The sequence below is a fragment of the Boleophthalmus pectinirostris genome, unplaced genomic scaffold, assembly GCF_026225935.1.
Source record: "Boleophthalmus pectinirostris isolate CB_2022bp ecotype Guang Dong unplaced genomic scaffold, ASM2622593v1 HiC_scaffold_18, whole genome shotgun sequence".
In the NCBI taxonomy this organism is placed as follows: domain Eukaryota; kingdom Metazoa; phylum Chordata; class Actinopteri; order Gobiiformes; family Gobiidae; genus Boleophthalmus; species Boleophthalmus pectinirostris.
The window spans coordinates 17,375,437-17,388,261 of NW_026571133.1; the positions used below are offsets into that span (position 1 = coordinate 17,375,437).

Consider the following 12,825-nt stretch of genomic DNA (forward strand, 5'->3'; position numbering starts at 1 on the left):
TGAGCTGCTACTTGTGTCCATTTGAATGCAGGGGGCAGCTCCCTCCCTCTGGCTGACTGAGCGGGTGACAGGACGGCCCGGCAGCACCAAGGTTAGACCCAAACACAACCACTCGACAAAACCTGCTATGATAAGTGCTTGTTTATCACTGAAAGTTGTTGGACAAATGCAGAATAAATGTGTCGCATTTACAAAGTAGGGAGGAGATGAAGGAAAAGCCTTGTACATAAGGACTGGACATTAAATATACTGTGCTAAATTCCAGTATATGGGAGTTATTATTATTGGAATGATATTTGAAATCATAATCATCTACAAGAATTATTAATGGACTCACAAGTTATCCTATTTTTGTGTCAAAATAAATACCCACAAATTACATTAAGAATAGAAATATTGACTAATAATGTATTTATTAATTGTAATCATGATGAAAAACAATGAACTGCTCCTCATGTGAACATTACTTCTTGTAGTTTTTCTTACTTACTCTGTCACAAGGGTAAGCAATGATGAATAGTTTATTAAATTAAACTACTTCACTATTGCTAGGAGATGAACACCAAGTCTCCTTTGCTGATGTTTTGTAGACAACTGTTAGGCCATTGAGGCACATATTTTTTTGAATACTACAGAAATACCAATTATAATGTTTTAAAAAGCTAAATTAATGCATACCATCAGGACGTTTAGGAATCTATGATAATGAATTCAGTTACTATACTATAAATATTCACCAATTGAACTATGAAAAGATCCTACAGCCAGTCTCGTATTATAGCCGTGATATGAATAACATTTAAAAATGAATGAAAAGTGAATTTCAATCAGTCATTTAATAGATCAGCCTCAAATAGGGTTGTACGATAAGAGTCAAACTAATAATCACATCTAACATATCTGAGGAATATATTAAGGCAGAGCTGATAATTAACAGATAGTGTGTGTAAGCGTGTGCATGTGATTGCACTGTGTTTGCATATATTAACTCTGAGCCCTAGACGGCCCTTGTGTCATACTAATAATCAACACCACGTAAACATTCCTCTGCAGACAGTGGAGCCGAATGAGAATTAGCCAGACGCGCTGGTGGTGTCATGTCAAAACCCTCGAAAGAACAGAGTCGGAAAAACAAATGCTACATCCTGCCGTGTACTCAGCCTGACATCACAGTTAAAGCAATCAAAGCCAGCGCTAAGCTAACAGTGCACGGAGTCAAAGTTAAGGGAAGATTCCTCAACTGAATGGCTTTTGTTTGGTGAGTTCTTTTGTTTTCAGTGTCAGAGAACTAATCAAAACAGTGGTGGCCAGACAGCATTTTATAGCTAGACATCTCAAGACCCAGTCAGTGTAATAAAGGGAAGTATAAAAAAATACAAGTTCAATATTTTGAAAGAGGAAAAAGAAGACCCACTGCAGCGAACAATGAGAGAATGCAATGAATCGCAGCCATGAAATATTCATACATGCATAAGTGTGCAAAAATCACATTTTCAGATCCCTCCATTCAGAATATACACTTTTTTTCTGATACTTACACAGCAGAGGGGAAAGACTTTTATGAGCTCAGAGAAAGTTCAGAAACCCAGTAAAGTTACTCTGCAGAAGTAAAGTTCAGTTGAGTGTAAATGTTGCATAAAGGGAGATTTGAGCACAGTCCAAGTACGTTCTGGTTGTATGAAGTATAACTGTGTATGTCTGTATATCACATCTCAAATGTTTATTTATATAATCCAGGGGTGGGCAAACTTTTTGGCTCGGGGGCCACAAAGGGTTCTAAAATTTGACGGAAGGGCTGAACAGGAGCAGATGGATGGAGTTGAGAAAAAAAAAAAACATGGGATATGTAGAAAACCTGTGCTTGAATTTCAATTGAAAGTCATTACAAAGCATTACAACAAAATATCTGTCTTTCTAAAACACTGAAAATTAAATTAATAAAATTTGCTTCTTTTTAAAAAAATTATTATCATTTTTTTTTTTATTACTAACAGTTTCTATTTTAAAGCACTGAAAGTTCTGTTCTCCTTCAGGATATTATCACTATCACTCTTCTCCTGGTACAAGATGCAGATCTACTTCTATTCAACGTGCGTCCTCAGAGCCAAAATTCAACAACGACCAACGCAAGGACGGAACAGTGACAGCGTGCCAGTCTGCAAGCGTGTTATATTTGATCATGGTACATGCATACGCACTATACCAGTTACTGCAATATAAAGTTGAGTGCGAATGCGTCCAAAAGACAAATGCTTCCGAAATACTTTCTGGGGCGCCATCTAGTTGTAGCCGTCACCATATTTTCTTCAGCCTACCTCCCTAAACTGGAATTTCCAATGACCAAATTGCGCGATTGCAACACACTCCTCTACGCGCCTGGGCCCAACCAAATGTTAACAAGCCCAACCAAACCTCCAACCAAAAACACGCCCCGTCACATGTTAAGATGCTTCACGAGTAAAGACTTCATAACATGACATCTGTGAGTCTTTTGACTTTGGTTACAACCTGTTCAAACTACAAACAGTGCAGCCTTATGTCTTGAACACCTCTGCTTCACTCATGGTCCGAATACACCGACCGAAAATGACTCCTGTCATTAGCTAGTCCGAAAGAACACTTTCCCATAAAGCACTGCAGCCAATATAATATGCCCCACCTCAATCTATATATAGTGCGCCATCTACTGGGAAACACCAGAAATGCAGGAAAAATAAAACATTAACAAGGTTTATTATTATAATTTATTCAAGTTCGGCGGGACAGATTAAAAGGTTTAAAGGGCCGCATACGGCCCCCAGGCCGTAGTTTGCCCACCCCTGATATAATCTATATGCAATGTTGTTCATAGTCAACACAACAATTAGCAACAAAAAACTGCCTTTTAACAGACTATAATCACTTGCCTTGTATACTCATTAGGCAATGAACACTGCATATTTTTTTTACTACCATTAATTTTAGGCAAAGTTCAGAAATAGTTTTTGGAATGGGAATGGTCATTCGGCTTCAAATTGACCCTTCTTAAAGTGAATTCCCTGACCATTAGACTTGGTCTTGGTTGTTATATTACTTATGATTGCTAAGGATGTGTGCAATGTCAGTGTATTTTGTAGAAGCCAGAACAATAGCTCACCATCGATCCTGCTGACCAACTCCTCCAACGCCTTGACTTTCCTCTGGATCCCTGGCTGTGCAAATGTGTAGTTGTCCTGGAAACAAGAATTAAAAGCATAAGTTAAAGTCTACCTAAAATAGAACAGCAACAATTTCACTACAGACTTGGCTAAGGATGGACTTCTACAATAGTGATAGACATTTGTTTGTGTTGTTTATGCACCTATATGCACTTCACCTCCAAGACAAATTTCCCTTTGTGGAACAATAACATTTAATTTAACATTGGCAAATACAGTGGCCACAACAGCAAGAACCATATCAGTTTGCTGATTTAGTGTTTAAGAGATTGTTAATAGATTGTGGACAAGAAATTCCAAAGCATTTTGTCATTCAGCACAATAAAAACATTAATTTAGTAAACTTTTAAGAACCTTTCTAAGGACATGCATTGGTATAATTAGTGTATCTAGGGCTGAGCATCACAGGGTCCCTCATGATTCAATGTGATATATGATACATTCAAAATACAGTATTATTACGGTATGGTGATAATAGATATATTGCACATGATTTGCTGTGATATATTACTTTTTTAAGAACAAAATACATTTTTGCAACAATATTTCTTTGTTAAAACACTACTTGTACAAAGTACAATATGAAATGAAGCTATTTCAGTCACCATAGCAGTGAATATATGAAGTGTATTCATCCAATGAGGTTAATTTAGTTTTCCGAAAATTTATGTTATTAGGTTTCGACTGCTCACTAGCGGCCTTCCTCAGAGTGGTCCCCGACTACCGGTAGGAAAATGGCGCCAAAACCTGTATAAATCAGCTGACCAGACACATCACAGCAACATCACATGACCACGCTGAGGAAGACCGCGAGTGAGCAACTGACAGGTACGAAAACAAACATTTGGTCTGAAAAAAAACAAACAAAAAAACTAATAACATATACCAAGTGTATTAGACAAGTTCCCTTTCTTTAAATAAGCCAAAAAATTGTAGTGCAGTCACACAAAAAAATTCTAAAAGACACCAAAAATACTCTTCACGATACATCGAAACAGCAGCCCACAATAACGATACTATATCACCAAATTTAGTCTCATGATACCAATATTTTTGCACACCCCTAATTCCATGATGGACCGTGTATTGGGATGCTTATTGAATCGCAAGGTTCCAATTAGAACATCTCAAATGAGTGGACAGAGTTATTTAGTAAAGGGATATTTGCTCAATTCCTTTATAATTTTTGGGACAAGCTGCGAAATTGATGTCCTGTTGAGGAAAACCAATTAAATTTGTCTCACACCAGTGTTTCAGTTCCATTTGGTCCGAAACTGTGTCACGCTTGTATTATTCAGAAAGCCTTGCATTTCACACTTACACCCTGATAATTTAATTTCAGATGTAGCCTTTTTGTATCTCAAGTGTTTGGCAGACCCATTTCACACCTTGCACAAAGCTAATCTTAAGACCAGAAACAGAGAAAAATGAAGTAACTAACACAACAGTGAAGTCGGTCTGTGTGGATTAGACCCTCAACATGAATAGAGCCGAATGAATGAAACAATGAAGCTCTCTCAACATGAAGCCGGTCAAAGTTTTAGGTCAAGGACTTGAGACATAACATGACATGATCTTTTGAGCACACCTCTTTAAACTATATGTCAGTGAATTTCAAGGAAAGGACAGAGAGCAAAAAAAAAGCTGTACTGAGAAACTAAAGGCAGTATTTACACAACTTTATAATAGCTACACTTTAATTAGCCTTAATAATGCATGAACAAATAATGATTCAAGTGTAACTACTTACAGGGTTTGGGTTGGGAGTTAGGGTGAGGGCTTAAAATTAAATAGTGACTGAACCTGAATATTTTTTTAATATACCATTTGTTCTTTATGGTTAAGATCATAGTTATTAAATAATGCTTGTGTTTTTTTTAATGCTTGTGTTTTTTTTTTTTTTTCTGTCATATTAAGTTTACGATTTTATGAATATACAGCATACATAGTATGTAAAGTACATCTAAGTTAGGGTTGTCAAAATTGTAAAAATGTGAAAGAGGATATTTCTTTTGGATTGAGCTATGTGCTGAATTTTCTACTGTCCTATGACCCAGGACACAGTCTCAGTGTAGACTCGGTGCCCTCCTGGTTGTGCTGATCCTGAAGGACAAACCTGGTGTGTTTACTGCTAAATGACTTCTCTCCCCCACTCTTTTTCTCCCCCTTTCTCCTTCTCATTTTCTCTGCCACTCTCTCCATCTGTTGGCTACAGTTTGCCACCTCAGCTCTTCTGAAGCCACTCTGAAATGACCCCTCAAGGAAACTTAATCCTTGTTGTGTGTGCGTTTAGGTGATTACACACACAAAGTCCCTAAAATGCTTATGTGTTGTTCGCTCTCGGATTGTATTCTGCCCAAGTCAACCCCTGTCCAGTCCTATCATCATATTCAGCTGCTGTTGGGGTTGTCACGACCCCGCAAGGTCCCTACATACACAATACGACACAACTTTGTAAAATGTCAAGGCCGAAAACTTCAATGAAACCAGCTAAAAGTGGTTGCCAATAGTGCAAGTGTAATTACATGATTTAATAAAATGCTTTTCATGTATATATATTATTTTTAAATTTATTTTTAAAATTAATTTGAATTAAATGGTTCTTTTCAAAACTGCATATTGACAATCAACCCCTATTTTCACTGCCCCCAGTATATGCGCACTGCTCTGTACTTACTATGTTCATTTTTTTGTTGTTGTTTGAGATATAAAATATGCAAATTATAAGAATGATCCACGGGTGTCAAGGGTGTGATTATTCAAGATTTTTCAAGGTATTTTTATTACATTCATATTTTTATTTGAATAAATACAAAATAGATGCATTTAATGTTGTTCTGTGGAACATTCCAGGCAATGCAAAAACATCCTCAAGACAAAGAAGGTGGCAGACTCCATCAGAAAAGTTACATGTTGCACCTCCAGTTCTTTTGGCCATAATATTAAGTCAAATAAAATATCACACTTTGTTGATTAAGAATGCATCACTGCTGTAACAATTTTGTAGATTGTGTTGCGCCAAATCAGAAACATCTATTGACTCTTGACCCAATCCTCCAAGTGACCCTTCCATTACTCAAACAAATTGGAAACCATAAATTTCAAACTGCGCTCTTGTCCAATTAGCTGTTTCTTTAGATCACATCAATTTAGACTCTTGTTTGCCAGAAATACAATGTGGTTTATTGCCTTTTTCCTACCAGAGTTTGCAGCCCTTTGGCTCTGTTGTTGGCTGTCTCTGCCTCTGTCAGCCCAGTGTTAATGCGGTTAGGTGCTATGCAAGTGTGCGGCTCACTGCCAGTAATTACATTTGCATTATTGAAGCTGCTGGCTTTAATCAACTGTCCTTCGCCACAATTTTTCCCACTCGCTCTCAACAACTTTCCCCATAGCAGTGCTTTCTATTGAAATTACACTGCCTTTACCATTTTAGTCCTTGTTTAGAGAGATTGGTTTAGTTACATTTAGTTTAGTTCAATTTTAGAGTAGTTTTCTGTCCTGGTTTAGACTCACAATTGTTTCAACTTGACACTGCAACCATCAAATTGAAAATGTGGCTGTATGATTTTATTGAGAATGTAAAATGCAAAATATACATAGCTACACCTGAAGCTTTTTCAAGTTTAATTGTGAAAAAAATCTATAAAAATCAGCATAGATAGAAAGTTTTGTCATTTTCCCGACTTCCTCCTATTGTTATTCTCACACTTCTTTGACACTCTGATTCGCTGTCCCTTCTAAACCAGTCAACCCACAAACATTCTCGCTTTTCCATTCGCTCCTGTCGGTTCATATCTGTCACCTTTTCACTGTTGGGAATAAAAAGTGGACTATATGAATGTCAGAAGTTATCATTTTTACCTCCACAAATGGTGTCTTAGTAGAGTCTTCATTTTGACAGCAGAATAAGACACACTAAAATGCCAGTTGCAAAAAAATAAAATAAAAAATAAATAATTGTATAATTGTTATATATAGCTGTTGATAAGGTATGTTAAAGAAATGTTCTATAAATTTTACATATTAGTCTATAGTTGAGTTCATAAATAAGTGGAATTGCAGCAATTACTTCTCATTGCTTATCATTTAGTCCTAAATCTCACAATGAGTGAGATGAATCTAAAATGAAATTTGCAATCATGTGAAAACAGGTTGGAAATGGATGAAAGGAGAACCAAGATTTTCCCTTGACACAATTTTAAATGCTTTTCTGTCTCACCACCACAACCACCTGCTGTTTCATATTCTGTGTCTCCTTCCATCACTGAGCTGTCACTAATCTAACCTAAACAGACCACATGTTGAATGATGACATTATATGTTCTATAAAAATAAAGTTGTCCTCAGCTGTAATTGTTTTACATAAATCTTACTACAGCTGGTTTTCACACAGAATTGTGCAACCAATTTTTCTGTAGGTATAAAAAGTTTAAATCAATACACCTACACATTTCATTACTTTGAGCTAATATCAGACATTTGCACATTACTGCTATTCCAAAACTTTACAGATTCTTTCTAACCTGTTACTAACTAAATTAGATCCAGTCTTTTACCACCATGTTCAATGCTGTCCATGTTCAATACCATCTTCACTACTTCTCACCTCCTCATTTCAGCGGCTGCAGTCTTAGCTTTCTGCCACATTTTCCAATTTTCTCCTCTCTTGCCTTTCCCTTCTTCATTGACAGCCTTTCTTTGTCGAATCCAATATGTTAGATCTTTGATCAGCTGAGGCAACAGGAGGAAATCAACCCTGCTTCATTATTCATCCTCCATGTTCTCTCCAGCCATCTGCCCATCTGCTGCACCTGACCTAGTAACCACTTTTTAACCATCTCTCATTTTGCCCTTTTTGAACATTGTACATTTACTCAGGTAGGTCAATGATTTGTTCCCTCATAATGAAAAGAGCAATAAAGGACACACATTTTTTACACTGCAATCTCCAAATCCAATATTGCCATAATCCAAAATGATCAGTGCTTTATAAATCAAATTAATAAGTACAATTCTGACTTGTTTTACAGGACTATACAGGACTATACGTTATTCTTCTCTTATGCAAACCATACTACATCACACATCCTGTTGCATATAACAACTTCGATAAACAGCAGTATTTTCAAGTATTTGTATTGTTCCCACCAAAAGTTAGTTTTGACAAAAAAATAAATAAATAAAATCAGTAGCACCTTCCTGCACAAAAAGTGTCAACAGTCTTTGTCCACACAATGGCCTTGTAGTCCCTCCTTCGTCCATCGTCCAAATCAATAGCTCCTCTTCACCTCTCTTTCCATTCTATTAGGTACAACAATGGCTCCATGCTGGACTTAGATTGCTTGCTTTTGTGGCACCGGATGTCTATCAACGACTTGGACACGGTCGCCAATGTTGTGGGGCAAATGGGAGCAGTGTAAAGGTGGGTGCGGGTAGTGGGGCAGACACTGTGAAGAGTAGAGTAGGAGATGACAGGGCAAGATAAAGTCTGAACAATAATGCCGGCCCATAGGACGTCGAAGGGCGAGCCAACGATCTGTCTACTTTAGCTGTGCATGCCTGTGTGTGGGGTTAATATAATGGAGGAGACAGACACGTGATGAGATGAAAAAGGACAGGTCAAATACAGGTATTCAAAGCTTAAAGGGTATGGTAAATTAAGTCGAAATGTCTGCTGGTGATTGTAATTAAAAGACTGTAATTAAAACTCAACATGGGAGGTAATGGGACATATGTAAGGGCATTAAATAATTAAAGCCATTGTAGTTTCCCTTGAGCTGTTAACGCAATAATGGAGACATGGTCAAATAAAAATAAAAAAATCCCTCCAATAGGCTAACGTTCTTGTCTCACAGCAAGAGGGTCCCATGTTTGACTTGAGGGACAACTGCGTATTCAATTTGGACACCTGGCAATAAGCGATCGTCAGTGCCTTCATACATACAAATTAATCAAGAGTGTATTGTTACATTGATTTTTATGGTTTGGTTTATTAGTACATTTTGATTATTAAAATTTTAACATCAATTATAAAATAAATACGGAGTCTCATCAGAGTCTCAGTCAGAAGTTGTGAAAATGTTGACATGGTGCCCTACTTTGCATTCCATCAAAAAGTTTTGTTAAATGGTGCAACATGTGTTTGCAAAAAGCCGCCTTGTATAATCATACTAGTTCATTTGGTGAAGATAATCCAAAATTTGAAGTTGTTAAACACCTGTGAGTGGCATTCATATTTGACGAGCAATAGTTATCAGACAACAAACTGAGGGGAATACAAAATTGCCTTCTGTGAAATTGTATTTTTCCAAAGAGAAATGTGAAACTCATTACCCACTTGAAAAGAAAAGCGCCATAGTGAAATTGTGTTATTGTTAGTTTGTGACTCTTATTTGCATTAAAATAGCATTTGAATATGTATAATAATAATTGATTAATTATTTATTCTAATATAGTTTGATGGTAAATCTTCCCAAATCATTACGAACACTAAATACTTAAAGATAGGGGGTAAAGTGGAAACACTGGCAGGGGTTTTTGTAGATGTATACTCTTTATAAGTCTAGCTTTATAATGTACATCTCAGTTCGCTTCCAAGTTCATTTGAGTCAACGTGGTCTTCTGTGTTATTCTTCATCTTCATAAATAATCTCTGGTGTGACCCCTGTTGTGATCTACATCAATTCATTCAGGAAAATAGACTTTAAGATTTCTGCTGGAACATAAATATCCCTTTGCTTATTCTTCAACTTGTTTCATCCTTGACAGCTGTTGCTTTGTTTATTCACATTGACCTGGTGCATGGCTTGTTAAGATAAAGCAGCCTGAAATCCTTGACAGAGTTGGAGGGGGAAAAATATCACATCATTTGAAGTTGAAAACCATCAAACTTTAATCCCCCTGCAGCAACATCATCTCAATCACTCCAGATGATATTTTTGTTCAGTAATTTTAAGATTTAAGGGTGAAATTATGAACCTAAAATGATCATATGTTGAAACTGCTGTTAGACATCTCCTCGTACAAATGGACCAGCTGGACTTTCTCTGTAACTGTGTGGGGACTGAGCTAGTGTTACTGGAGTGACTGACAGCTGAAGGTGACGCCAAAAAACCCTTGGGAACCAGGAACAGGCCTAAACGTCTGCTTTGCTCTGGCTACCTTCTGCTAGACATCTCTTCCCGGACCCCTGCACCCACTCCAGGGAGACCCCATCACTATCCAGCACCCAGCAAACAGATGGCTGCCTTGACAATGAGCAGACACACTTGGATTGGCTCATAGAGTGTGCCTCAGACAAGAAGGCACAGGGGAGCTGAGATGTTTAGTTATTTTGTTGGCAAGTGAACTACAGCAGTTCATGTAGTAAGTGTGTGCAGAGAGGATAGTCTCAGGAGCTGGTTTCTTCTCATTTTCTGTTCTCAATCTGGAGCCAACTCAAACTTGAACTAAAGGAGTTTTTTTGTTGGCAAGACTTCAGTGGAGGCATATCTTATTGTATTTTAGCCAATTTAATGCTATTCTTGGTACTTTATTGGTTCGCATATGTTTGTATAATTTAATTGGACTACTGGGGTACTTTGTCACTCTTTATTGATATCTATCACTAAATTTCGTGTAGAATAATTCACAGTTCAAAGGTTTTAGTGTGACAACGGTTTAGGCCTTTAAATAACTGACCACTTGTTAGGCTTATAGAAAACACATTGCGATTATATGTTATATCTTAGTTTGACAAGATAAAACCTGAAAACATTATACATTCAGATCTGAAGGTTATATCAAATTCCTCAAAGTTCATTCTTTCGGCTTAAAATATTCTTAAGAGAGCCCCTGCTGTTCAGGCCATATCTGCAGTATTAGCATAAAAGGCAGGTTTTCATCTGCTGCCTCTAAAACTAAAGGGCCTCGGGGGTGTGCTAGCAGAATAATGGACTTTTTAAACTTTTGGACTTCATTTCCCAAACTGACACTGGCTGTGAACGGACGCCACATATGGTTTTGATTGAATAATATGAGCTGGGAGCACCAAGCCTGTCTGTACCTGCAAAATAACTTAAGAAAAAAAAAAAAAAAAAAAAAAAAAGGACAGAAAGAAATGACTGATAGCTTTATTGCTGGTGTTAATAATGCATTATCGTTTATCTTGGGATTAACAGAAAAAGCCTAAACCAACATTACAGTAGTGGGCAGAGATGACAGTTCAATTTGAATTCATTAAAACAGCAGATATGGAACCATTTTAATAAGTTAAATTAGTCCTGTTTGCCAGGGGCGATGTCCAATTTAGAGCAGTGTATGACTAATTGGCTACAGAAGTAAAGGGGTAGCATAAGGTCAGTTCAACAAAGAATGGTGTCTAAAAATGCCTGAACGTACAAAGTGCCTACTAATTTGTGTTTTTGGCTTCAAAGCATATTGTTCGAGGAATAATAGACTTTTGTGCAGATATTTGATTTGCCATTGGCGGTGGATAAAATGAAAAAAAAAATGTCTCCATCACAACAGCTCCATTTCTTGTACCTCTTATGTGTTCATTTCAATTTTTTTATATGATTGTGTCCTAGTGAAAAGTGGCAAGTGCAGTTCAAAGTTTTTAAGGGACAATATGTATGCTTTCGAGCTGAAGGTCTTGTCTCTATGGCGGTTTTGTTGCTTCGCCACATTTTATAAAATTGCATAAAACGTAGCAATATCCTTGGACACTACACCCTACACAAAACTCAGTTCTTTCTGGGCAATAAAAATGCATGCAGTTGAAAAAATGAAAGACACATTTCTACACTGAGGAACATTCAAGACCCTCCACCAGAAAAGTTACACAGTGCACCGTTAAAGCAATTCTCACATATGGCAGCATTGGTACCAGCAGTGTGGAGAAACAAAACAAGTGAATAAAAAGGGAAAATCTCCATTTGTAGGTGTTTGAGTGTAGATTGTGTGAAGTTGGTGTTGGCCTTGGTCCTACTTCAAATCGACTGATCTCACAAACCTCCATTTGATCCGAGGGGAGGAAGGGAGCTGTCCATGGTGCCGTTTTTCCAATTAAAGTAGAAGCTCATTATAAAAGGAGCTGCTAAAGAGAATTGACAGCCAAAATAGCACTTTGAACATTTCAGCAAGACACTAAAAACACAGCTAATGGCCAATTTACTGTATTAGTGATAGAAAACAACAGCTAAATATTTCCACTGAACTGCAGGTAATTAAAACGAGGGACAATAAATGGGAACATCCTTTTTTATTTTTAATTTTAGTTCACTCAGGGTGGTGCTTTGTTCATTAAATCTAGGGCTGGATCATTTGTTTTAAACAAAACTAGAGTAATGGGTATGTGCTAGCGTAAATTACAATATAGGCTTTTTCTGGAATGTCTTCAGCTTTCTTACAAGACTTGTAGATCTTTTTGAATGAATACAAGAGTCAAAATTAGTGATATAGTCAGATGCATCAAACTATGTAGGGTTATTACTGTGCAATGCAATGTAATACAAACTATGGTTCATGCTTAATCACTATGCCACACATTTTGGTGAATTTGAATCTCAAGTAGACTGACTTTTTCAAGCAGGCCCAGTAAGACAGCAATCAAAACTAAAAACCCATAATAAATGTCAGATTTGTTTTG

General features: G+C 37.0%; 1 protein-coding gene across 3 annotated transcripts in view; it reads right to left on the minus strand.

The window, feature by feature from the left end:
• The window catches only part of tbc1d22a (TBC1 domain family, member 22a), a 137,325-nt gene that overhangs the window by 51,259 nt on the left and 73,241 nt on the right, over positions 1-12,825 (minus strand). For all 3 annotated transcript variants that reach the window (XM_020926539.2, XM_020926541.2, XM_020926540.2), the window contains one exon: positions 3,137-3,212. In XM_020926539.2, the coding sequence (XP_020782198.1) occupies positions 3,137-3,212 (76 nt within the window). The remainder of the gene's footprint in view (positions 1-3,136; positions 3,213-12,825) is intronic.